Source organism: Nipponia nippon, unplaced genomic scaffold, assembly GCF_047370975.1.
Source record: "Nipponia nippon isolate SJK-2023a ecotype South Korea unplaced genomic scaffold, ASM4737097v1 scaffold_1, whole genome shotgun sequence".
NCBI lineage: Eukaryota > Metazoa > Chordata > Aves > Pelecaniformes > Threskiornithidae > Nipponia > Nipponia nippon.
In genome coordinates, this window is record NW_028262290.1 from 13,205,872 (window position 1) to 13,233,389 (window position 27,518).

The 27,518-nt window shown below is 47.4% G+C and overlaps 2 protein-coding genes across 20 annotated transcripts in view; one reads left to right on the top strand and one right to left on the bottom strand.

The window, feature by feature from the left end:
- NTAQ1 (N-terminal glutamine amidase 1) overlaps positions 1-26,144 on the bottom strand; it is a 46,701-nt gene extending 20,557 nt beyond the window's left edge. Inside the window, exons 1-10 of one of the 17 annotated variants that reach the window (XM_087746542.1) lie at positions 25,954-26,144; positions 25,542-25,641; positions 24,822-25,037; positions 24,261-24,311; positions 22,045-22,193; positions 21,583-21,707; positions 9,888-9,999; positions 8,758-8,808; positions 6,841-7,072; positions 3,502-3,721 (exon numbers count right to left, since the gene is read on the bottom strand). In XM_087746542.1, coding sequence (XP_087602668.1) covers positions 3,629-3,721; positions 6,841-7,072; positions 8,758-8,808; positions 9,888-9,999; positions 21,583-21,707; positions 22,045-22,193; positions 24,261-24,311; positions 24,822-25,037; positions 25,542-25,641; positions 25,954-26,027 — 1,203 coding nt within the window. In that variant the 5' untranslated portion in view covers positions 26,028-26,144 and the 3' untranslated portion in view covers positions 3,502-3,628. The other 16 variants (XM_087746551.1, XM_087746570.1, XM_087746525.1 and 13 more) reach the window with 16 other exon arrangements.
- Positions 26,145-26,626: 482 nt separating this feature from the next.
- Positions 26,627-27,518, top strand: part of ATAD2 (ATPase family AAA domain containing 2) — a 38,860-nt gene continuing 37,968 nt past the window's right edge. Inside the window, exon 1 of one of the 3 annotated variants that reach the window (XR_015702018.1) lies at positions 26,627-26,939. Coding sequence is in view for 2 of the 3 variants with exons in the window: in XM_087746510.1 (XP_087602636.1) it covers positions 26,724-26,939 (216 nt within the window). In the remaining variant the exon portion in view is untranslated. The remainder of the gene's footprint in view (positions 26,940-27,518) is intronic. The other 2 variants (XM_087746510.1, XM_087746497.1) reach the window with 2 other exon arrangements.

Genomic DNA, 27,518 nt, shown 5'->3' on the forward strand with positions numbered 1-27,518 from the left:
AGGCTCTATAAATAACTCGTGTGGGTTCAAAGGCCTTCCCTAAGCTGGAAAGACACCAGTTCATTCCTCGCCATTCTTGATGCATAGTATACTCTGCTTTTTAGTAGAAAACAAACAAACTAATGTCTTTTTAATATGTTTTTCTTGGATCGTTTTGGTGCTGGTCAGAACAGGCAGCACCCGCAGCCTTTGTGGCCGAGGTGGCGGGTCCGGCCCGGCACTCCAGGGGTGCTGCTGCTTTCATGCGACTGCTGAAAACGGGTGGTGGGAGAGGAAAGACGCCCACTCCCCGCTTCACAGGGTAAACAAACAAACAACCCTGCGGGGTTTGCGTTTATAGATGGAGAAACGCAGCCGGCGCAGGAAACGCGAGTTCCTCCTCTTCACGGCACACCATGAATTTAGACTTATTTTAACAGGGCTTTTGAGTGTTGAGTTAAAAATACATGCCTACAAGAATAAGCTTATTCATGAAGTACATAAAAAAGGATGTCTCTGTGGGTAATCTTTGATGGGAACGCTGTGTGTGACAAACTGTCAGCGACAGCCTAGAAGTAGGAGCCTATCTTGCTCCCTGCCTGCGCCCAGCACCAGGCCAGGGTGGGCTGCAGTTTTGTTTTCTCCTTGCTTTTTCTCCACAGGCAAAACTCACCCTTTTGTGAGGGGTTTAGCTCACGTTATGGGCCAGAAACCTCCTCCTCTCCTTCCTCCTGCTCTGGTGCGGCAGCCCAGCCTGCAGGAAGGGCGTCAGAGGAGGCTATGCACCCGCGGGGTAATTGCCAGGCTTGACCTGGAGCCCATGTCCAGCCCAACCATGGCCTTAAGCTGATGAGAGTCCCGTTGGGTCTGGTTGTGACTGAGCAAGTGTTTAAATGCTTTGGCAGGCTGGGACCCCAGGCACCGTGGCCTTGCCTTCCCAACATGAGGTGCCTCTTGGTACCACAGCCATCACTGTTCCCCTTGGGGTTTGGGGCACGCTCCTCAGCTGGGCCTAGGGGACATTTTGTCCATGGGTCTCCTGCCAGAACCTGACCACAGTTTTCAACATGGGTTCTCTCTTAAATGACTTTCTCCTGGTCTTTTTATAGCTCTCTTGATGAAGTGGAATTTATTCTTTCTTTTTTGGATATAGCTGGAGGTGTAAATCCAGACAAATATAACTCCTGAAGGGGAATCAACCTGTCTGTGCCACGGCTCAGCAGCGCCTGTGTTGCTGGTGGTGTATATAAAGCAATCAGGAGCCTTTTTAAACCTCTGAAACTGAAGTCCTTTTATTTGTTTTTTTTTCTTGCTTATAGACAATTAAATGGTTCTCCTTTAAAAGAGCTGGCTCCTGGCAGTAGGTAGAAACCTACAATCTTTCTCTTACCACACACTTTTATGTTTAAAGCCTCTATTTTTAACCCAATGGTGGGATTCAGGGTTAATGCTTGTTAGATCTGTGTCTAGACAGTTGTGAAAAACAGGAAATGAATTACATTATAGTACGAAAGGAGAATTTAACCTTTTCTCTCCTCGCTAACACATGTGACTGAGGAAAATATGTTACAGCAGAGTATTTTGGAAAGTTTAAGGAAGCAGAAAAATGAGGAAAAAAAAAAAAGCTGTGTTTCCACAAAGCCTCGTGGGAATTATTTCACAGAAAATAATGAGCCAGACTCTGCCCTCAGTTACACCCAGGCAGTAATTTGTTTCCTCTGGTCCCTGCTGAAAAGTTGCATTTTATTATTCCCTTCTATGCTGAACATTCAGAAGAAAAAAAAGCCAAGTTAATCATTTTCACACACGTGCACAGGCACGTGCGATAGCTGCAAGAGAGAAGCCACCACGTGCCACCCGTCCTTGGGCCCATGGAGCCAGGCAGAGCAGGTTTGTAACCCCCCTGGCCGTAACAGCACCTTACACCCCTTCTCTTCAGGCTGCCTAAAGCCTCGAGGTCTTTTTTAAATATTTACAAAGTTATTTATTTGAATTAGAGACTGTAAAAATGCAAAATGCCTGCGCTTGGCCCTTCAGGAAAGTAAGTGCCCGAAGGCTTACCACAGGCGGCAGCTCAGCAATGCCGCTCTGTCCGCCGACATACAGGGTAAGACCCGAGTTTCAAAAGCCTGTTGCAATGAACCCAGAGCGTGAATTAAGCCTGAAGTAGTGCGAACAGCTGGTCTGCTCAGAAGGAGCTGGAAAGCGGAGGCCTGCGTGCTCTTTACCCACTTATCCCCCCCGGCCCCCTGCAAAATGGCTGCTGTTTGGATGCAAAACACACCACGATCAAAAGCGGTACTGGAAGCAGCTTCAGTACTGCTTCTGAGCTCTTTCCTCAGACCCCTAACACCCCCCCCATGGTGTATTTTCAAGCCTTTCTCAACCCCCTTGGGCTCGGGGATGAGCCAGCAGCTGGGAGCCCCAGCAGAGGCACCAGGCGAGCGTCCTGCCCCGCTGTAAAACCACCGTCCTCCCGCCGATGGCTGCATCTCCCTCTGCCCGTGCCCGCTCCTCCCCGAGGGTGCTGCGGGCCCTCGCGTCCGATCCCGCTCGCATCCGCGGCCCTCCGCCGGAGACAGCCCTCGCCCAGCTGGGCACTATCGCAAGGACCCTGTTTATCTCGTGCACGACTTGCCTCCCTTGGCTGCAGCTTTTTGCTGGAGCCAAATGTTTACACTCGCCGCACATGCTGTCAGCTGGCCAGAAACATTAATACCCCCATGGCAGAGCAACAAAGCCTTCCCAAGGATCCTCTGCGCCGCTCAGCCCTGCTCTGCTGCTCCTGCCCTCCCGGGACCCCCGTTGCCTTCCATGGCTGCTGGGAGCGTGGAGGAAAGGCATTAGGTCCCGCTGAGGACTGTTTATTTGCTTCATTTTTATCATGATTGCTTTTAATTTTGAAGGCGCATGAATATGAAGTGTACCAATCACTGGAATAATACTGTAGCTAATTTTATGGAGCCTTTAGCACCATCCAAAAATAAAAAAATCAAAACCAAACAGCCAACAAACAACCGACTCCCCCCACAATGGATCAGTGTAAATAAAGTTTTTTAAGCAATACAATATTTGTCTGTATAGTTGTCAATGTTTCCACTGCCAGTTCCTCTTCCTAAAGGAACCAAGATTTGGCATGGCTTAGATCAGAAGAAAATACCATCTTTAAATGTTTGCAAAGGTGTATGGGATGAGGGAGGTGACGGGAGTTAAAAATCACTAGGAGTGCTTTAAAATGTTGGCCTGAGAGCCTTGGAAAGGAAAGGGCCTCACTTTATCCAGATTTACTTGCCCGTGCCTGTGCCAGCGAGGGAAGGCGTGGAGCAGCAGCCCTTGCAGCACTTTTAACCCGGCCAGGCAGCAGCAGCCAAGGTGTGGGTCCTCCTCAGGAAAAGCCAACTGCTTTTGGAGTTGGAGGATATAATTTATCAGGATACATTATAATTTATAATTTATCAACAGGAGCGGTGAGGATATAATTTAATGCCACTCATTGCTAATGCTGAGGTGAGCTTAGCAAGCATGGGAGCTGATATATCCACTGCAAAACACGCTGCCGTGAAAGAAGCCATCTATACACATATGCAAAGAGAGGCACACAGACACACACGTGCAGACGTACAGACACGCGATTAATAAAAGATGTCTTTCATCTGCCTGGCTCTGTAGTGCAAGGAAGGGCAATAATTTTCTTGTCAGCAGCAGCTTGGCTTGAAGGAGAGGCTTTAGGACATGGCTCATCCTGTGGTGGGGAAGGAATGTGTCTGCATTAATCACAAACATTTTTTTGTTTGTTTTTCATGAATATATTCTGCCTGATGTAAGTATAGCCTGCTTTACAGTCTTAATGCAGCCAGAATTGGTGTTTGATTGATGGAGGAGGTGGAAATCCGAATAGAAAAGGATACAGGTATTCCAAGGGTCCTCATTTTGGTCCCTCTCCATGAGCACACGTGTTACTCCTGAAGTCTCTTGGTGTTGGAAACTGATGGAGGAACCCCAAAGCTCCTCTTGCTGGCCAGGGTGTTTTCCTGCAATACCCTCTCAGGTATCTCAGGAAGCCACTTTTACCTCCAGCCCATCCTCAGGTTACCAGATGAACTGCATCAGCTGGGATCTTGCATCCCACTTAATATTTAATCACCCTTTGCCCTCATTTTCTTAAGTTGACAGTGAAACCCTAGCTAGCTTGTGTACCACAGTACAGCAGTATTTTATTACAGAAAGCGCGAAACAAAGCTTCCACTTGCTAATCCAGCCGTGCTAATGGCCATACCACTGGAGCTCCATAGATTGTTCTCCAAACGGCATCAAGCAGCAGCGAGAAGTAGTGACAGCGCTATTTGGGAGCAGGCCCTACTGCACTATGCAGGCGGGGCAGAGGACCTTACTGCGAGATATGGTGATGCCACCTCAGACAAGACCAAGTGACGACGAAGATGGCAATGCCTCTTTTGGACTCCACACGTGTGCTTTTGTCACATGTAGGGCCTCAGATGTCCTCAAGGCTGGACAAGCTCCACGTGTGGGTTTTTGCTGTGGACTCCACTTGCTAAGCTAGGGCATTTGCTCATTGAATGAGCAAAAATAATCCCCATTTCTGAGGATTTCTGTAAACCCAGCAAGCATCCCGAGCGGGGTAGTAATGTCCTGCCAGTTCCACCGCCTACCTCTCCCCTGCATGGAGCCAGTGACAGGGACATGGTGGCCCCCGGCAAGGGCTGGGGACCTGCGCCCGCCTCGCCAGGGCTGGGCTGAGCCTTTCCACAGCTGTGGCTTTCCACAGCGGTTCAAAGCAGCAAGGCCGCAGAGAGCATCGGCAGAAAGGTTTCACTTGGGCTGTGCAGCCGCTGGGGAGGGTGACTGCATCGTCCCTGCTCGTGCAGCCTTTGGCAGTGGCTTGGAGGAGGCTGGGGCTTTGCCTCTGTGCACGGATCCGACCTGCGTGCACGGGGTGAGCTTGGAGAGGCTGGCGAGCCGTCGCTGCTGGGACTGTGTGTGGCTCTTCTCTGCTGGGAACCAAGTCCCTCACTTGGCCTTTCAGATATCAGAAATACCCAACCTGTTTTGGTTTTTTTTATTTAGTAATTACCAAATAAGTTAAATGAGAACAAGGATTAAGGAAACAATCTTCCCAGTAAAACACCTCTGACAAATACGGCAGGTAGGGCACTGCAAATCCCCTCCAAGTCGCTTCTTCCAACCTACTGCTGGGAACAAGGCGGGGGGAGCGCCGTGCCGGTGCCCCCCAGCCAGGGGAGAGGCTGGACCCCCGCAGCCGGTCCCAGCACTGGTTATTTTGCATCTCAGGACCGAGCTGGTGGGGCTCCGTTTATTTTGTAGCAACTCCATGGAACGATGCATTTGAAAACAACTTCTGGCCAGATACATACCTTAGCATATTAAAAGGTATTTTTAGTACCTCTGGCAGGGTGGATCAAACTCTGCTTTCAGCTGTACTAAGACAACTCTATGGACTTTGCTGGCAGTGCAGCATATTCATACCGAAGTAGCAGCTGGTAGAAGCTACTTGACTAAATAGTCTCATTTACTTCACGCGAGACAAAAACACAAGTGCAGATAAACGCCGGTGGGATTCCTGACTTACAGCGGGATGTATTTTCTTCCTAGGAGCGTGACTTTGCCTGATAAAAGTTTGAATTGCTGAAGAAACAGCATCACGTAGCAAGGAAGAAATACTCTGAATGTCGCCTCCTCGATTTGTGATGACTTTGTTTTTGCACTGGTATAAATATAACTGTGACCATTTCATACAGCAAAGTGCTCTGTGATGAGTACAGTATAAATAGTCGAACTGATTACACTGGCTATAAACAAGGACTGGAAACCCTTGCTTCACCCCAGCAGTTGGAAACGGTGGAAGCGGAGGGAGCTTTACAGCTAAATGGTTAAAAGCCGCAGCAGAACATTTTTTCGGGATGGCTCCAAGCGTGGAGCTGGTGCGTTGCCATTTCAGCAGCCAAGCTGAGATGGTGGGAAGCATGCCGCCACAATTGCATACTAAAAAGGAGGGGAGGCTGAGATAACTACCATCTTCTTACTGTGTAGGCTGTTTAAAAAAAATAACATATAATGATTCCTGCCTTATTGCAGTGTTTGGGTTCCAGATATAGCCTTGCATGGGAAGGCCGGTATGACACCGAACCAGGCCAAATGAGCATTTCCTGCTTTTAAGTAATATAATGTCAGGAATCCGGCTTGTCGGAAACACCCTGCTCATCTCCCTCCGCAGCAGTGGCAGACGCTCGAAATGAGCTTCAGGTGAATAACACTGCTTTGCTCGGACTTCGTGAGTGACAGTTCATGGCTCAGGTCCTTTGAATGCTTTTTTTTATCACTATAAAATGAAGCTCAGTACACCTCATGCCTAGGAAGTGGCTTAGCTCACTCAGAAACTCAGGGACTTGCCAGAGGCCTTAGATAGCTAAGTAAGATTTGTTTTAGCTGCCCTCAGTATCCAAGGTATTTCCTACTGTAAGTATAAGGAAACATTGAGGATACTTAAGCAACCATATTTGTTTATCTTAGGTCAAACTGGAGAGATTTTCCAGAACCACTACTGCAGCTGCACTTAACTTGTTGAAAGGCTGCATTTGTATGGAGTGCTTCGCTTCTGACTCCATCATCACAAATGAAAACCTTCACCGAGAGCCGAGCTCCATGGGGAAGGGTGCACGCAGGTGCTGAGCAAACCTGAGCAGATGTCTCCGGACACTCACTCTCTGGGCATGCTTCATTAACCTTGGCCTCAACTGGGCCAACTCCTGCATAAGGAGGAAGCCAGAAGGGAGAAGAAAATCACCAGCATTCCCTCCCTCAAGTTTCTGAGTAGGTCATTACCTGAAGAGAGACAGACGTCCAGACAGGTTTCACCTCGAGAGGAGATGAGATTCTCCAAGCCCGTGAATCCGAAGTGTCATAGGAGGGCAACCCCACCAAGCCTGGAGCCATCTGCTCAGCCGGCCGATGCGTGAAGTGACGCTCTGGAGGTCCTCCCCTCCGGCAGCGTGGCTTGCGCCAGTCGCGGGGGCCAGCCACCACCTGGGTCATGGACGGTGTCTCGGTCATGGTTCTGCAAGGCACCCGGTGGGAGATAACTGTGACTACTGCAGGGACACGGTGGGATTTTCCCACCTCCTTCCTATTCCCTGGTATGGCTTTCTCAGGTCGTTCTGTCTACAACCCGTGTTTGCTGCAAAGGTGGGGGAAAAAATCTATGAAAAATGAGCGAACTTGGACCAAAGTCATTCTAACAAAGGAAAAGCGAACCCTAGAGATGGCTGTTTTACAGTAGATGTTTGGAGAGCAACAGTGCTTCGGAGCACACACGAGGCTCTGGCTGGACGATGAGGGGGCAAGGAGAGGAGGCCATGCAGGTCAAAATGTCCCGACCGGGGCTCTCATCCCAGAATCTGATTCATACAAAAATGCACCTTGGTGCCTCCCGGCCTCCTTAATAGTGCAGATCAGATTGCAGCACCTCAGGTACCTAAATTTAGCCTCTGAAGTCCATAAATTGACAGCAAAACAATTAGTCCGATATTCTCAGGTGTCCCACACCCATTTCAGTAGGGATTGTGAATCCTGAACATATCCCCCCAAAACTGGTAGGTGGTTTGTTGATGCTGGCATATAGCCCTTGATGCGCAGGAAGGACTTGTGCTGATGTTACAGACTCAGGCAGTCAAGGGCAACAGTAACCCATTAGCCCCAACCTTGCAAGATACAGATCACCTCTGCGCTGCTGTCAGAATTATTTTTTTTTAACTGTAAGAGCTACTGGCAGGGCCCAGCATGCAGGAGAGCGCCTCTGGCCAAGCGTCCCAACCCGCAGGTCCACCGAATGCTGACTGCTCTCTCTGCTGGCCGACTGCGAGATGGTACGTTCTCAAGACAGACTTGGTCATGTGTAAGTTTGCAAAAATGTGCTGACCAAGCAAATGCATGCCAGAAAAAACAGCTTTTTTTTTTCTAAAGTCCCAAACAGGCAAATAAAAGAGGTCAGTTACCAAATAAACGATATTCTTAACTAAAAAGCAATAGGGAAGAAGAGAAAAGGGCAGGAGAGACGTGGGTGTCCTATCTCGTGCTGCAGCTTACTGCATCAGTAGGCTGATGGAGGCGAGAGGAACTACCCAGGAGATAGGGTGTCCCCCCATGATGAGTATAAGGCTATCAGGGTCTTGCCCTACGATGTCTAGAAGTAAAAGTGTTGGAGAATTTCCCGTGACCACCAGAATACAGAAGTGGGAGACCGTGGGATTGTGAGTAACTGACCCGAGGGCAGGGGGGTTTCTCCTTGCTTTGTTCAATGCCTGACTCAAGGGTGACCTAGTCCAAAAAGCCACCACTTAGGGGCTCTCAGCACATAAATCCTGTAGTAACTGGACAACAGAAAGACTCCGCTGTGGGAAAGGACGAGGTAAAGAAGGCTGAAGCGGAACGGAAAGCAAAGCTGCCCTAAGCAAACAAGCTGCACTACAGCTTGGAGCTGTACCCGAGGACCACGGAGTCATGCTCTGCCGTATGGTGTACCCCATAGGTCTGTATGTCCGTGGTATAAAGTCACTTGAATCTTAGGTGTTTAAATACATCAGTGATCACAGAGCTGATAATTAGTGATGTCTGTGGCAGTGGAGTTGCCTCCTCACCATCAGCTTTACAGTGGCAGTTCTTTGTACTTCTGATGTGCGATGCTTCTGCAGGCACTCGGCAAAGCGGCTCTCAACAAACTTTGCTTTTCTGTTTGCAACTTACCGTGGCGCGCAGTGAGTAAACCACGCTGGTGGGGCCACCTCACGCGTCACTCTGAGGTGACAGCAGAAGGTTAAACACAGCATGTTCTCCAAAACAGTCAGGACGAGGGTTAATTGGAGAGAGAAAGGAGCAAAAAGGTGAGGGAATTCACTTAGTCCCTCCATGGGACACCAGGGCTAATCAGCATTAGAAAAAGGGCTGGTCTCTACTAATTATGGTGAAGCAAGTCACTCCTCCTTGTATTTGGGGCCCTAAATGAGCACTTGGTGTGTTCCTGAATTCTGTCCTTCTGACAGCATACCTTCTGAAATGGCGATGAAATGCCACCAGGCTTGAAGGGCTACAGAGACAGCACCGCAATATCAACACCCTCAGCACTGAATGAAACCATTCCCTGGCTTTTACCTATCCCTCTGGAATGACAACTTTTCACAAGAGCTACAAAAAGATCGTTAATTATAGAAAAGCTATCATCACACACACCCAGCCTGCTACACGTAAAGTTAACCATCTGTTCAGAAGGATTAGAAAGAGGACTGTCTCTTCCCATTGATTTTTTTTTTTAAACTTGTATGTTCTGAATAATGGTTGTGACTGTTCTCCTTCTTAACAGCCTCGATCCTGAAACTGCATTAAACCAGGCAAATTCTTGTGTCTGAGCCTCACTAAAGGGAGCGTGTCACGGGTTTTAGGCACTGGAAAGCAGCTGAGGATGGCAGCTCAGTATTTAAATCAGATGACTCAAGTAGGGAGGGATGAGAACCTAATGTTCTGCAACAACTTAAAGGGTCTGTTGAGCAATGCACAGGAACTCTGTGTATATGAGATTCAATCACTTACTTGAAGGATAAAAAGGTGCTTAACATAACCCGTTCATCTAAAACGAGGAACTTCAAGTTCTCAGTTCTGCCTTGCCTAAGCTGGGCAGTGCGTGCAATGCCCTGGGCACCGGGTTAGCATCTCTACAGAGCTGAGCTGGCAAATTTCTGCCGTTGTGCACATTCACAACCAGTCTTGACATCACTCAAAAATACTAAGTAACAACATCTTCACTCACTCAAAGCATGCCTGCCACATCAGCATCATGCAGAAAGAGGTGCCCATTTCATCCAAACACCGATAAATCAGACCTTTTCCACAGGTGTATCTGGTTAAATCCGGAGCTGCCCCCTCTTCGGAGAGCTCTGAGCACCAGTTTATCAGGAATTCTGAGTTCCATCATCTCAATCTCTTCTGGTGAAGCTGGTTCACAGAGACAGAAACGACAGATCAACTCTCCCACTCTGCAGATGAGTGCCCTGACAACTGGCCTCCCATCCGTAGTCCGTGCTGGCACCCAAGGAATCCGTGTGGTAGCAGCCTATCTGCATGGCCAACCAGCTGTGCTGCATCTGGCAACAGAAAGTGTAAGTTTCTACATTCAGCCAGCCCTTATGACACAGAAAAAGAGATGTCTGGATGAAGTGAATCAATCCCACAGTTGTTCAACGGTCTGTCTCTGCTGTTAACATGCTGAGTAAATTCTCTGGAACTGATGTGAGATACAGTAATAAAATATGTATATAACAATACACCTATATAACAGTAATATACATATAAGTGTCTTTGAAGGTTTTGTATTTTTCTGTGCTTACAAATAAAATGATCCCTTAATACTTAAAACCGTTACTGTGCTTTTCCTCAGCAAGACTTAAGTCCATCACAAATCTTTGTTGTAGTCTCAATCCCGGCAGGTTTCCAACGCCTGACTGGATAACGCCCTGGGCAGCCTGGTCTGACCTGATTTGAACAGGAGATTGGACTAGAGACCGCCTGACCCTTCTACCATGAATTATTCTACCAGTCCGTGATTCTATGATATGCTAGTGTATAAAGTAGAACAGGTCCAAAACCAGAGAATTAAATACCCCATCTTGGCCTGCTTCTGTAATCCCATGTTTAGGGCACTCTTCTAAGACGTGGGAGACTTTGCTCCAAAGCCCCAATCAACGTGATGGCTTTCCTGGGTTCCCCTGCAAGGATGCAGCTCGATATCACCTCGAAGGAAATTCAGCAGCAAGCGACCCTGTACGGGAGAGGCTTTCTCATTCCCTTCCCCCCGGCCGTATGTTCCTGCTGATCTCCTTATGCCAGCAAGAACAGCTGTCTGCCCTCATGGCAAGCCAGTTCAAGGAGCTAAGAGGCAGAAAAAAAATATTACTTCTTTCTGTCGGTTCAGCTTCCTACCCTGGATTACCGTGGGGCCAGGCAAATGCCAAGTGCAAGCACATGAGGGCAGGTGAGAATGCGCAGCCAGTGTAAGAAGGAAAAGCAACTGCATCTTCCAGCAACTGTCAGCACTAGAACAGTTTAACTGAAATGGCAGGCGTTTAATTCTCCCCTCGCACAACACAGAAACCGAGATGCCTACCTGGTTTTACATAATGCTTGGGAGTTCAAGATTGTACTACTAATCTACGTTCCCTTTGTGGGTCTGGCCTTTAGGCTTCTGCTAAATAAGCCTAATTGATAAAGTTAGTGACTAAACTAAGAGGCGCCGTCTGTTTATATAAGTGATAGAAATCAGAACATAAAGAAAATACACCGTATCCACTTCTAAAATGTGGCGACATTTAACAATTTGAGCTACCTTGTTCAGTATTTTATGCACATATTTTTCCAAAAGTTTTTCTTATAGCATGTAAATGCTCTTTTCAATTTGGGCACAGTGGATGGAAAAGTAATATGCCTACAGTGGGATGTCTGCCTTTGATTTGACATGTTAAAAACCACCTTCATTCTTATGTAATCAAAATAAAAGTTTTTATTCAGTTCATGATATTGCTGATTGGGTATTCTATTTGCCCATATACTTATTCCATGTAAAGAAACGTGAACTATAAATACAACGTAAGAGCAGCAAAACAAAACACACCCGCTCAAAACAGAAGCAGGGAGAACTTCTTTGTTCACTTCACTGTCCTTCCAAGGAATAGCTGTAATCAGTCTGTCTGCCAAAGCGATGCACAAAGTCCGGAAGGGGAAACACTGAGCCCCATCCCACTTTGGGATTCATACTGATGAAATCATCCAAGTTCATCTTGGAGTCTAAAAAAGGACCAGAAAAGGGAAATATTTAAGTTCCTGATGCAGCTTCTGTAGCACAGGTATACATCTATCAAGAAAATGCCCCCAAACCCCTCTTTGATAGTTCAGTTCAAAATAGCGAAGAGTTCATAGCACACTTGCAAGATTCTGCAAATTGTACAGTGCTATGAAAACATCTGTTTTCAGTCTCTGAAGTACTGCTTTTGCCCCGATCTCACTCTGCCCATGACAATAATCACATTACTGTATCAGTAAGCATCCTTAAGTCATTAGAAACTAGTATGCGTAGGGAAGAGTAAGATTTTTCCCTGCAAGAGCAGCCTAGAAGGGTTGAGTAGTGTCAGAGAACTGGAGTGCAAATAACAACCAGCACAGGCAACTGCAATGCAACAGGTGCCTGTAGTCTTCCTGCATTCACACAAATCTGATGATTACTCCAAAGCAGGGGAGATATTATTCCCCTATTAAGTTCTGAACCAAAGTCAACTGAGTCAGCTTTTGCTCTTGTTCCACTGAGTACAGAGGAACTGGATCAGAGCAGCAGTCAGAATTGGAAGTTGCTTAGTGTCTCTCAGAAGCGATGACCCCCTTGGCAAACCTACAATTTGTTACTCCCCAGACTACAGTATTTGCTCTGTACTTGCTCTCCCTCCAACCCTGAACTTTGTCCTTGCTGTACACGGCCCGGCCCACTCCCAGGCCAGAATATGCAGACCGGAGGAAACGTCTAATGTAACCCAGCCCGCAGCCTAGAGGGATGCTCAAGCAAAGAAGGGCACAAACCTAGGCTGGGGGAAAACACTTTTTTTTGTGAATCCTGAACCACTAAATGAAGTCAGAGGGGGAAAAGATAAACTGCCGTAGCTTCAAGAGAAAAGTAACCATGCCTGCTCCTTGCCAGGAGTTTGATCTGCTCTGACCCTGCAGGAGAGGCAGAAACCATTCTGTCCCGTTCGTGGATCCCAGAGACTTCAGTGGAAAGTGCTGGTGTGCAGTTTTGGGTTTAGATGCCTTATACATCCTTTTTCTGGAGCTGGCCTGGTACCAGCTTTGCTGACTCAGAACCATGCTGATCAGAGGTTTCCGATTCCTCAGCCTAGTCAGCTCTGACTACAAACATCCGTGGGCTTGTTGTTTTATGTTCTCACTGACGATCTGCACAAATAATCTTTTTAAATGCCCATTAAAACAAAACTGGAAGAGAATGAGTTTAAAGAACAGAGTGGGAGTGCCATTGGATTTACTGTTAGAGCTTTTCTGCTGTATTTAAGTATTTATTTTAACATGGATGATTCATGTGCACATTTAAGGATTAAGAACCAAACAAGAGTAGGCTCTAATGAATGGATTATAAAATCCATAGGGTGGAATTCGCTTCAGTTGCAAAAAGCTTGTGTAATTAGGCTTACCATTATGGACAGCATAAGTGAGGAAGGGAAGACGATGTTCGGGAACCCCAGCCCCAGCAGCCCCAGCCATAATCCAGCCCCCAAAGCCCTCTGTTTGCACCACATCTACACTACGGCACAGCTTTGTGATTTGCCTAATCCCAGCTCTCACCAGTTCCAAGGTCTGGCCCCTAATTCCTTTCTTGTTAACCTGTTTGGGCTCTGCACGTTGAAAATCCTCGCATCCAGCCAAGCATCTTCCTATTGCTGAAGCGAGTCTGGCAGAACAGGGCCAATTTCTGCCGGACTATGTGGGGATTTAAAATCACACAATCCCAGCAATTTGATGTTGTAGCTTAACAACAATTAGTAGCGGATAACAGCTCTTGCTTGCTGATGGACTGGTAAGCCTGCTTTCCAATTCCCAACTTGTCTTTTTCTCCCAGATGCTTTTGTTTTAATATTAATGTGATTCTTCATATAGTTAAAGATTTGAAAGATAAATAATTCCCTGCTTTATATGCACTGAGCATAGTAGAATAATAATTTCATAAAACTGTTCTGTGAATGGTAAAGAAGCCCAAAGGGGATTGTTCCAGTAGTTACAAACATAGCAGTGGCTGCTGTTAACAGCTTGGAATTTGCTGTCACAATGTCTGTAGGAAATGAAATATTCTCTTAAATTCAGAAGGATTGGGGCAGAGCATAATGCAGTCCATAAGAAAAGTTTAATGAAAAGAAAAATTGTTTTAACAAAGCAAACAGGAACATCCCTGTGAAGAGCGGAGGGTCTAAGAACCGGTCAGTAGATGGCACTGAAGCAGTATGAGAGCTATCAATGGGAAAAAACATAGTGAGACCTCTCCCGTTCTATTAAATTCAGGAGGTAATGGTCTCTCTATGCTGCTCTTCTTACTCATGTGCTGTATCTGAATGCCATATATGTTATGTTAGACCCTGCAGCTTTATGAAACAGCTCAGCAAAAATGCATGAGAACACCACAAAGTCCTCTTCCCGAAGCAGATGAAGAGAGACAAACAGCAGAATTTACCAAAGAGACAACTGGATGCTACAGTGGACAAACCAAGATGATTTCTCCACAAAAGCAAGGAGGAGCATGCTTTATGTAACATTTATACAAGGTCAGAAGCACCAGAATTATTTTTTTTTTAAAGATTTTCATTACGTGTGCAGTCCTCCTCAGGTGCTCTGGCTATTATACTAGCTTTAATTTGTGCGTGCTCAGAGCCAATGCTTCCTCTTTGACGAAACCCACTTTGTTATGCACACACACTGTCAACGAGACCTAGCTGGTGCATTCTGGGATTCCTGCTTGATTTTATTTTTTTAATCAAGTCTGACAATTTTGCCCCTAGCAGGGATGAAATAGAAGGCCATGCACTATCAGATGGCATTGTTAGCCACGATACTTGTTGTTTCTGCCAGCAGCAGTTAGAAAGCAATGTTTCAGCCAAGCCTCAGCCTGGCTCACAGACCTTGGACTAACTCTGCATAATGACAGCTGCTGGAGGTGAGCAAGTCTGAAACAAGGCCTCCAAGATCAGCTCTGCTGCTGCCTAACCTTGGGGGCACCTAAAATACTTAGAAAGTTGGGCTCTTCACAGGCTTGCGTAGGCATCTACAGTTCTCTTCAGAGCCCCCTCCCTTGCCTGAGCAGGGAGAGAAGTGTTTTTGCAGGCGGAGTCGGAAAGGCTGTTAGGACACTCAGCTGGAGGGTGCTGTCCCCGCAGCTGAGACATAACCAACTGTGCAAACCACCTTGGTCCATCTCAATGTAAAACAAAGCTGGTCACCTTAAATTATCTTTCACAGAAAGCAGTGTAATTTCAATAAGCCACTCACAGAATTTAAATACTTCTGTCTTTACTTGTACCTTTATTGCCTCTATCCCAACTTGATTCTTTACTTCCACGAAAGCTCATGAAGTAAGGACCTAACTTGACAGACTGGAGTTTTATTCTCAAACAAGAGGAGCAGAAGGTTCCCATGAAGTGCATATGAGCTACTTATAACTGTATCAGTGCTGCTTCTTTGCTTTCACTAGGATCCTACCACCACCTCAGAGAGGAGATACAGAAAGAAACCGCAGGCATCTGCCTGGCCTCTGTCTAGCAGCTTGCCTGTTACATAGACGTGTCACACACAGTGCCTCCAGAATTTCTCAGCTGTCCTACTCATGCTCTTCAAAACAAAAAACCGCAAGTAAAACCCCATCATTCATGACTACCAGGGATTTTAACAATAATAATAGAACAAAAAGCCTTTACAAATCAATCCTGCCACTGTGCTACCAAACACCTAGGGAGAACTGAAATCCAAACCAATGCTTTTCAGTGTTAGAGCTGATGCTAACAGTTGTATATAAGCAGTAAGACCATCTGTTCTGAGTAATCTTGAAATGCACTGTGCAAGCTGTATTTTACACAGGCTTGCAGTAAGGAGGGCTGATCTCATCAGGACTCATAAACTAAGCAGAATCAGATCTCATTAATTTGTGAAGAGAAGACTTAAAAGAAAACCCCAGGCTGGGCTTGCCAGCCCTAGAATGATGAATCTGTGCACCAAATTCCATCTTCTTAATTTTTATTATTTGAACAAAATACCAGACTCACCCTTGTTTCCTTTCAACTGGCAACGAGGTGGGACCAGGGGAATCTGCTGCAGCTCAGGTATGCTTACTCCAGCAGAGCTGCTTTGAGGATAGGGCTGGGTGAGAAGCACCGCGCACCCAGTTCGGTTAGCCAGCTTCTCCTGGCATGCACGGCAGCAGAGCAGAACAGAGGCCAGAGCAATCCCAACAAGAAACATAGAGGCCTGGCTCTGGGAAATGGCTAGACCAGAGCTAGTCGCAAAAGGCTAATGCCTGGCATGTGAGTTCTGAGGAGATATTGAGGAGTTTCAGGTTTTTTTGTTCAGTCAGTTGGTTTGGGGTTGTTTGTTATTTTTTTTTTAAATAATTCTAAGGTTCTTTTAAAAAAAAATCACCTAGTTCCCACTTCAATTTTTTTTAAGCATGGACTGGAATTTATGACTCAAGCTTATTTTAGAAGGTTTATTTTGCAACCCCATGAGCAGCACAAATACAGATTAAGAATTATTCCTTTTGAGTTAAGAAAAAAAAATTGCTGAGCTGGTTACTGATAGAGATTCCTTGATTCCATTCCAAAAGGAATTTCATTGTCATTAAACATTTCCTGGTATATTTCATAAAAAAGTATCACTGGTCCCAGTATCCTGTCCCAGCTCCACACTGGGAATTACATTATCCTACCTATAGTCCTATTGAACTTAGATTTGACTTCGATACTATGGAATTTCCTTTTCCAAAGTGCTATATTCAGGCTTAATAGCTGCTCTGCTCTGGAAGAGGCAATATTTTAGGATCAAGAGTAGACATACTTGCCTTTTTAAGTTTATTAAAAGCTTTAAAACCTGGTGGGATAAGAGCAGCAGCGTATGTAAGTGTAACTAATATGCTTTAACACATAGCAAATTGTAGCAACATAGTAGTACCAGAGCACTGATTACCTTTAAATACCAAGAGCTCATGGGCACATTTAACAGCACAATGCTCATAGATTAAAAAAGACTGATACATTTTTATTGTACTTTTTCAGTCTTCAAGCATTTATTTGACATTAAAGAAGACATATAGCACACAGAAGTAATATAAGAACTTTCTATGCTTTTTTATTGGGTTTGTATGGCAAGGTTTTGGTAGCGGGGGGGCTAGAGGGGTGGCTTCTGTGAGAAGCTGCGAGAAGCTTCCCCTCTGTGTCCGATAGAGCCAATGCCAGCCGGCTCCAACACAGACCCACCGCTGGCCAAGGGCGAGCCCATCAGAGACGGTGGTAGTGCCTCTGGGATAACATATGTAAGAAGGGAGGAAAAAAATTCTGCACAACTGCAGCCAGAGAGAGGAGTGAGAATATGTGAGAGAAACAACCCTGCAGACACCAAGGTCAGTGCAGAAGGAGGGGGAGGAGGTGCTCCAGGCGCCGGAGCAGAGATTCCCCTGCAGCCCATGGTGAAGACCATGGTGAGGCAGGCTGTCCCCCTGCAGCCCATGGAGGACCCCACGCCGGAGCAGGTGGATGCCCAAAGGAGGCTGTGACCCCGTGGGAAGCCCGCGCTGGAGCAGGCTCCTGGCAGGACCTGTGGCCCCGTGGAGAGAGGAGCCCAGGCTGGAGCAGGTTTGCTGGCAGCACTTGTGACCCTGCGGGGGACCCACACTGGAGCAGTCTGTTCCTGAAGGACTGCACCCCATGGAAAGGACCCACGCTGCAGCAGTTCACGAAGAACTGCAGCCCATGGGAAGGACTCGCATTGGAGACATTCACGGTGAACTGTCTCACATGGGAGGGACCCCAGGCTGGAGCAGGGGAAGCGTGTGAGGAGTCCTCCCCTGAGGAGGAAGGAGCAGCAGAGACAACGTGTGATGAACTGACCACAACCCCCATTCCCTATTCCCCTGCACCACTGGGCAGGGAGGAGGTAAAGAAATCAGGAGTGAAGTTGAGCCCGGGAAGAAGGGAGAGGTGGGGGGAAGGTGTTTTAAGATTTAGGTTTTATTTCTCATTATCCTACTCTGATTTGATTGGTAATAAATTAAATTAATTTTCCCCAAGTCAAGTCTGTTTTGCCTGTGACAGTAATTGCTGAGTGATCTCTCCCTGTCCTTATCTTGACCCATCATATTTTCTCTCCCCTGTCCAGCTGAGGAGGGGAGTGATAGAGCGGCTTTGGTGGGCACCTGGCATCCAGCCAGGGTCAACCTACCCCAGCTTTTGTAATTATCTTGTCAAGAGCTTAGGAATTTGGCTACTCTAAATGACAGCAAAATAATAAATAAATAAATAAAAATAATCTCAATTAATATAATGCTATGATCTAAATGTGCCTCACAAATAAATTGATACTAAAACAATATGTGGTCAATTCTGTCAGCCATTAAATTGCAGTAACCTCTAACATGAAATACATAAGCAATTTAATCTGGTGCAAACACAAATTAACATGGAAAGCAGAGTACTCTATCTAAGTAAAACAACAGGGAGAAAAGAGTTATCTGAAATGGAATTTGGCACGGATGTGAACATTAATACCCCAGGCTCTTTTATGATAACAAAAGGTCTGCCACCCAGTTTTCCTTCAAGTTTAAAATAAGGCGTTTTTATGCCTGATAAAACTGTGCTGAGACATTACTTTACCAGTCACTAAAGGAAGAGAATTACCAGTTCCATGTGTTGACAGCAATGTTTTCTAAACCTGTATGTTGGCCTGCAGGACACGTGCTCATCTATGGAACCGCATCACTGAAGCACGGGACTTATGTTCAGCTAAAAGTTAAAGCACATGCTTGTCCCACAACAGTTAAACCCAGACTCCTCACTGACTTACAGCATTGTGCACATTGAAGCATGCATCATTATAAGATCTCTCAAGTAAATACAGGGAAGACAAAAAAGCTGGAGAAACTGACACTGAATGAAAGACAACTTAAACTAAACATCATAGATCTGATACAATCTATTCCTGTTCTGACCCAGATCTTGAAGCTACCTAGTGAATGACCTTCCACCTTCGGTGGGTGCAGGGTAACCAGTTTACTTCATCTGCGACACTCAGCCAGCTGACCAGGAGACCAGAGCACATCAGGACAGAGCTGGAATACTCTGTCCAGTTTGGGGCTCCTCAGTACAAAAAAAACCCAAAACACTGACACACTGGAGTGAGCCCAGAAGAGGAACATCCAAGTTGTTTGGGGCGGGAGAACATGATATTCAAGGAGAGGCTGAGAGAACTGGGCCTGTTCAGTCTTAAACAGAGAAGATGAAGGGGAGACCTTTCTGCTGTCTACACCTACCTGATCAGAGGACACAGAGATGATGGAGCCAGAACCTTCTTGGAGGAGCCTGGCAACAGGACAGGAAGCAAAGAACGGAAGTTGGAACATGGGAAATTCTGATTAGGTACGAGGAATATTTTTTTTTTTACCATGACAGTGGTCATTGGAACAGAGTGCCCAGAGAGCTGGTGGAATCTCCATCCCTGGAGGTGTTCAAGGCGAGGCTGGACAGAGCCCTAGGGAACGCCTGTTTTGAGCAGGGGTTGGATTGGATGAGCTATGGATGTTCCTTTCAGCATGGCAAGATACAGAGCAAAGAAATAAAGCATGGGAGAAATAGAAGATCCATGTATCTTTCACTACCTATTAACATCACAGAGATAATCTGGAGGTTGGTTGAGACCACATGCCTGCTGCGCATCAGTGAGGTAAAGCTCAGTCAAGCAAGACAGGTAAGTGGAGAGTTACAGGGTTTGCAGCTATGGAGTCATTCCCTACAGCTGGAGGTACATGTACACATCTGCAACTGTGTGAGTCATTCTGTAACTTAGTATCCACAAGTAGTGCTTTCTACTATTTTCATTTGGGTAGAAGTTTTCACCTTCCTGGTCTGGCCTGATCTATATTCCTCACACTTTCATTAGCTCTCAACTATCACAAGAATAAGGTTTCCACAGGCAAAAAGTCCTCAGCACCTAGGAGGCTCCAGCTAACAGTGAACCATCCACCGAAGACCAGGCATTCTCCACTTGCTACACCACCTTTGTATAAACCTTTGCTGGAGATAAGGACCAAGACACAGAGTTTAAGGTGCTTCATAACCTGGATTATCTAGAAAACACCTAAACCTTTACAAGAAGACTACATCTGTGCTCCTGCCCACATTCATAATTCATTTCTACTCTAGTGTCAAACACCAAGCTTCCTTAGAAGCCAAAGCAAAGACTGAGAATCAACTTCCCAGCAACTTAAAACCATGATAAACTTGGACCTAAACACAAAACATGTTTCTTTGACCCTGCCTTCTCTAACATAAATACATAGCAGTACTGCATTATTAAAAAAGCAACCAAACCAAACATGCAGAGCAAAAACATGAAAACTCTTTCAAAGCAAGACTTCACCACACTCTTCTCCATCTGGGAAGAAAATGAGAGAACAAACAAACACATGGCAACTGTTAGCCAGCTTGCCAAATGCATGATTAGAATAAGCTGAAATGCTGTGTGATAAGAATGGTTTAAGCAGCTCTACAGAATAGAAGAGATGGCAAGTCTTTACTTCTCTCTGTGTTTGGCCCAGAGACTATTATCTAGACTGTCACTTAAAAGAGGCTTAAGGCTTGGGGAAAAATTTACTGACTTGCCAGTTTGCCTTAAAGTGTCCTCAGGTCCATTCATCTGGCAAAAAACCCTCAAACATCTCATGCAGGCAAATCTAGCATACTGAGCGGAGCCTGAAAACTTCCTCCTGTCAAAATAACCTGCTCTGGCAGGATGGGACCTGCCAGCTAAAGCATGGTATAATCAGTGTGTTAAAAATCCACTTTGTGACCCCTAAGCAAGTTATTTGGCCTCTTTGCTTCAGTTCCCTGCTGTAACAAGAGAGAAGTATTACTTACCTCTCATTCTCTGCTCAGTTTATGAGGATCAGTAATTAATATTTAATAATGGTAAATGCCAGGAGGCATGTGAGACTTTACATGTTCAGAAAAGGAAGTGCCAAATGCTTCATAGCCCTGTTTGTTTTTTTTTTTCCATATGAAATAATAAGCTAGTGTACTGGTTTTGGCTGAGATAGAGTTAATTTTCTTCACAGTAGCTAGTATGGGGCTATGCTTTGGATTTGTGCTGGAAACAGTGTTGATAACACAGGGATGTTTTCGTCACTGCTGAGCAGTGCTTACACAGAGTCAAGGCCTTTTCTGCTCCTCATCCCACCCCAGCAGCGAGCAGGCTGGGGGTGCACAAGGAGGTGTGAGGGGACACAGCCAGGACAGCTGACCCCAACTGACCACAGGGATATTCCATACCATATGACGTCATGCTCAGCATATAAAGCTGGGGAAGAAGAAGGAAGGGGGGGATGTTCAGAGCTATGGCATTTGTCGTCCCAAGTAACCATTACACGTGATGGAGCCCTGCTTTCCTGGAGATGGCTGAACACCTGCCTGCCAATGGGAAGCAGTGAATGAATTCCTTGTTTTGCTTTGCTTGCATGCACGGCTTTCGCTTTACTTATTAAACTGTCTTTATCTCAACCCATAAAAGTTCTCACTTTTACTCTTCCTATTCTCTCCCCCATCCCACTGTGGGGAGAGTGAGTGAGCGGCTGTGTGGGGCTTAGTTGCTGGCTGGGGTTAAACCATGACAGCTAGCTGGATGTGCTTCCGGAGACATGTTAAGGAAACATATTTATTTCTTGTGTGCATCTATGTCATTCGACACGGTAAGCAGGAAAAAGGAGCTCTGGCAGCTTACCTGCGGTTTCAATGCAAGGGTATGAAGGAGGAGGTTTCTGCCATTTCCCATTTGCATCTTTCATATGAGATCTGTCTGAAGCAAATGTCTTCAAGTACAAATCTGCTCGAATCATTCTGATTTTCCTAAATAATAATACAAAATTGTATCAAAAGATGCATGTACGCAATATTGCATTAGTCACTCAGAACAGGAGCCCTTTCCTCCCATCAAGGAGCATGAATTTCATTAAATACATAAATCAGCAATATTGTGCCAAGCACTTAACTAGTTAACAAGAAACTACAGTAAGAAAGAAAAGGGCTTTTGATGACTAAAGTAAAGAACTTTAGAAAAAATAACACAGTGCATTTATTTTACTGGAGCATAGCAAAAAACCTCTGTCACTATGCATCCACAAAGAGAACTTCAACATTGATTTCATGGAATAACATTCATGGTCTTTATATTTTATGTCATCACCTGTGAAATTCTGGACGAAGGCTGTCATCCAACCTAAAGGCCTCCACACTGTACATGTCAAAAGGACACGGAAACGGCAACACTGTGTCAAGATCATAAATGAAGTTCTGCTCCCCGCTGGAAACATGAAGTAGAATAACATGGTAGTCCTGGGAATAAGGGCAATTGCCATTAGTTAAACGGCTGTTAATGAGAAAGTGGTGAAGGGAGTGAAAAGAAAAAATGCTTCCTAAAAGCAGAAGCTACAGATCCTTTCTTTAAATCCTGCTTTCTGCCCTTGAAGTATTAAGCCTGTAACATTTCTGGCATCTGGAGAGAGATTTCCTACCGGCTGTCTCACCTGTCGTGCCTTTCAAGAAACCTTGGTATTCTCCCCATTCCTTTGCAGCCTCCTTTGATTTAAGCTTGGACAGCTAAACTAAAGTGTATGCTACTCCTAAGAAAATCACGAATCTCTTTCATGTCCCACACGAAAACACAGAATTTGAGTGGGATGAGCATTTTTGTCTTAGACCCGGTCCTAAATAAAAGCTCACAACAATATATGATGGCAGCTGAACATTAAAATTATCTAGCGATCTTTTCTGATAAGAGATGATGTACCTCTTGCAGTAACACGGTCTGTGAATTTGAGTGCCGAGTGCTTAGCTGCCAGAAGCAGCTAAAAACCAGCATGCAACTGAAAAGGCAGCAAACGGCTCAGATCAAGAGGAACATAGGAGCAAGACCAATTCCTGTAGTAGCTCTTGAAGCTGGGAAAAAACGCCTATGGGCACTATATCACACTTTTTTAAGGTAACTATTTTGTCTTGACACTTGGGTTCTGAGGTGCAGTTTTATTCCTTAACTTGTAAGAAACATAGGTGTGGTGGAGGTTTGGAGAAATTGGAGTTACTTACGTCAGGTGTCAGGTACATACACTGCTTTTTTTCAAAATTAAACTGAAGGTAGCTGTTAGCAGCTTACTAAAGCTCACATTAAACCCACTCACAAAAAGAGTTTGAAGCACTGTCTTTTGACACTTCCAAAATTAAACAATCCTAACCACGAAGGGATTGGAATGAAAAAGATCTTAGGCAAGCTATTTTGCCAGACCAACATATCCATACTACTGTATGCAACAATATTTAGAAGAATCTGTTACAGAGTATAAGAAAAATTAAGTACAAGGTTTACATATCCTATGATCCACTGAAACATCAAAGTTAAAACACCTCTTGATCCATGAGTTTTTATCAGAAATCCACATTCTGTGGTGGCCTTTCCTGACTCTCCTATTTCTTCTTAGATCACCTTCATGGAATGCTTGGATCTCTTTTTAAACTAAACCTTTTTTGTACTATAAATATACCGATATTTTGGAAGAGAATGTATGATTCAGAAATCACAGAACTTCAGAAGTTTGCAGATTATTTTGCAGAATTTCAGAAACAGAAATTGCCAGAAGAAATAGAGTTTTTTTCATGCCAGGTAACTGAAAGAACTCTGTAATGATACTTATTTGAAAGAAGTTCTGTAGAGGCAATTACTGAATTACATTCACTGATCAAATGAGACTCCAAAGCCTCCATTTATGGGTCAGTTTAATTGCTGACACCTGACTACACATAATGCTTATATTTTTCTATCCTCTGTCAGGCCTACATGGATATTCTCACACATCTACTCCTTGCAAGTACAGACATCTACTTAAAATTCTACAAAGCTGGTAGCCTCAACAATATCCAGATAAAAATTTTAACAAATCTGTTACGTACTCTTACCAATGTTAACATTTGCCACCTGTAGATTTTACTGGCTGTCTCACTATTAATTTACTATGAATGGTAAAAAGGAGCACCAGATTTAGGCTCTCTATAAATCTGTTGTAAAAGAATCATAAATATTAATACAAAACTATAGAATGGTTGAGGTTGGAAGGGACCTCTGGAGGTCATCTGATCCAACCCCCCTGCTCAAGCAGGGACCTCTAGAGCCAGCTGACCGGGACCATGTCCAGACGGCTTCTAAATATCTCCAATGATGAAGACTCCACAACCTCTCTGGGCAACCTGCTCCAGTGCTCCGTCACCCTCATAGTAAAAAAGTGCTTCCTGATGTTCAGATGGAACAGTTTGTTACAGTAAAGATGGCTGACACTGCCCATGTCTGATCCTGCAGATACAAACTACAGAAGCACACACTCGAAATCACTGAGAGAGAACAGAATGCCTTACCCAGACAACAGGCTCATCTCCATGTCCCGATTTCTGCTTCCAGAGTGGAATCTGAAAGTTATAAGTGAATAAATCTGAAGCTAATAAAACCTTTCAGATTAATACACGTTAATTTGAGGTTAATTTGTTAGTTCTTTGCTAACCTGTCCACTTCATCAGCTTACACCTGTGCCACAGTCAGAAAATTTTCTCTAGTTTCTATCTTTCAGGAGCATGAAGTTGGAGATACTATTCTGGACCACATAACATAACCATTCTCCTAAACTGACAGATTACAGGGAAGAATTCCCCCACAGCTCACAGAGACATCATAGAATCATAGAATACCAGGTTGGAAGAGACCTCAAGGATCATCTGGTCCAACCTTTTGAGCACAATCTAGATGAGATGCCCCAGCACCATGTCCAGCTGAGTCTTAAATGTGTTCAGCGTAGCAGAGTCAACCCCTTCCCTGGGGAGATTGTTCCAATGATTGACTGTTCTCATTGTGAAAAATCTACTTCTTGTGTCCAATTGGAATCTCCCTGGGAGTAACTTGTACCCGTTACCCCTTGTCCTCACCATGTGACTCCTTGTGAAAAGGGAGTCTCCATCTTCTTTGTAGCTCTCCTTTAAGTACTGATACATGGTGATGAAATCACCTCTAAGCCTCCTTTTCTCAAGGCTGAACAAGCCCAGCTCTCTCAGCCTATCCTCATACGGCAGGCTTCCCAGACCCTTGATCATCTTGGTGGCCCTTCTCTGGACCCCCTCAACATCGTTCCTCTTCCCATGGTCCTGAATGCATCAGATAAGGAAAAGATCTCACATGGTATGGTCTGCACGCCTCCCAGCCAAACTGAGCTACAAGAGGGTTTTGGACCATGTCTCACTTACAGGTTGGGCTGGGGTCTAAAGGCCGGGGCCCACGTCTCACCTACGTCAGGCTGGAGTCTAAAGGCCGGGGTCCACATCTCACCTATGTCAGGCTGGGGTCCGAAGGCCGGAGCCCACGTCTCACCTACGTCAGGCTGGGGTCTAAAGACCAGGGCCCACGTCTCACCTACGTCAGGCTGGGGTCTAAAGACCGGGGCCCACGTCTCACCTACGTCAGGCTGGGGTCTAAAGACCGGGGCCCACGTCTCACCTACGCCAGGCTGGGGTCTGAAGGCCGGGGCCCACGTCTCACCTACGTCAGGCTGGGGTCTAAAGACCGGGGCCCACGTCTCACCTACGCCAGGCTGGGGTCTGAAGGCCTGAACCTCTCCACAGCTGCATTCAGGCCACATCTCATCCACTCACCATCCTCCTATCATTGGATATGAAAACAGCATAAAATTCTTCTAAAGGGTATTGATCCTGACTCCTGATGTAGTCACAAAGTTTCCAAACGTTTTCTTCGCTGTAAAACACCAGAATTGATTATTTTTTCCCCCCAACTTCATTTCCAGTGAGCAGAAGCCAGCCGAGAGGCGATGCCTGCTGGAAAGCCACCCAGTGCGGACGCCGTTCGTGGCCGGGGGCTCTCCCGGTCTCACACCGGTTTAACCCGACCCTCCCAGCCCAGGCACAGCCTGACAGGACGCGCGATTACCGCCCTCGACGCCCGCTGCCTCAGCGCCTCGCCGGCCGGGCGGCCGCCCGCCTGACGGCTGCCGCCCGCCCCGCGCACCGCCCCGGCCCCGGCCCCGGCCCCGGCCCCGGCGGCCCTTACCAGTAGCAGCTGGTGTAGGCGCAGGCGGGGCGGGGCGGCACCGCCGCCTCGTAGGCAGCCGCCGGCCGCGCCATGGCCGGCCGCGGCGGGGGGGTGAGGGCGGCGCAGGAAGTGCCGGCGCGGCGGGAGCCACCGGCTACGCCTTCCCCGAGGAAACGCGGCCGCGCGGCGGGGCCGCCATCCCGGCGCGCCTCCGGCGCTTCCCGGGCACCGCCGGAGCAGCGGCCGGGGGTGCGGGAAACGCGGCCCCTCGCACCCGGGGATCGCTCAGGCGGGGCGCGGCGGGACGCAGAGCCGCGCCGCCGCCGCGCGGGAAAGCGGCCCCTTTAAGCGGTGGCCCCGGCAAGCCCGGAGGCCCCGCCCCCTGCCGGCGGGAAGCGGCGGAGGGGCGGGCGCAGCGCGCGCCGCCGAGCCAATCCCGCGCCGGCAAAACAACCGGCTCCAACTTTTACGCGCCAAAAATATCGAACGGTCGCAGTGCTGCTCGTATCTTTCCGCCGGCCGGGCCGGGACTAGCTGCCGGAGGGAGAAAGCAGCCGCGGGGAGAGCGGGGCGGAGCGTGTTCCGCCGGCCTCCGGGAGTGCGCGCGGCGGGGGAGCCGTGAGCGGCGGGGGAGCCGGAGCGGGCCGGGAGCCGGAGCGGCCCTCGAGGCAGGCGGAAGGAAGGCGGCGAGGCGGAGGGATACGGGGGGGTAGGGCGGGGACCCAGCGGCGCGCGGGCTGTGGCGGCAGAAGCGGGCGCGGGGCCGGCCGCCCGCCCGCCGCCCCGTCATGGTGGTCCTGCGGAGCAGCGCCGCCCGCCCGCCCGGCCCGGCGGCCCGCGGTGGCCGCCGCCGCCCCCCCTTCGACCTGATGGACTCCAGCTCCGAGTTCATCTCCTTGGAGTCCCCCTCGCTCGGCAGCCGCCGCCTCTGGAAGCGCTCCGGCGCCGCCTCGCCCGCCTCCAGGGCCGCGAGATCCAGGGGGACCAGGGGAACCGACGAGGCCGTGAGTACCGGGCGGCGGGGGAGCGCCGGCTCCGCGGGGAGACGGGCCTTGGCCCGGCGGGGCGGGCGCTGGGCTGTGGGCCCGGGGAGGCGCGGCAGCGGAGCCGGTGCCGGCCGGGAGCCCCGGGGAGCTGGGAAAGCCGGGTCCCCGCGCAAGAGCACCGGAGATCGGCGTCCCGTGGAGGAAAAAATAAGGAAAAAAACCCGAGCATTTAGGTCGCCTTCCGCAGCCGGCCGGGTCCGCCCGGCCCTGGTCCCCCGGGGGCTCGGCTCCCGGGGCCCGGTGACAGCGGTGGCTGGGCCGCCGGCAGCCCCGTCAGCCTCGACTTCTCACATCGCCTCATGGTTTGGTGTGTTATCTGCATTTCTCCTTTCCCCTTTACTTTGATTAAATTTGTTACCTAGAAAGTTATCTGAAAAAGATCTTGTAGACCGCTTTGCTTTAATTGTGGTAACGCTCGCAGGGAGAGCGCTCAGTGTTCTGATGACAAAAACGTGTCAAAACCAGCGCTCGGCACCGCGTTTGTGATATATACGATATATATACGACATAGGTCACGTATAAAATATACATGACCTA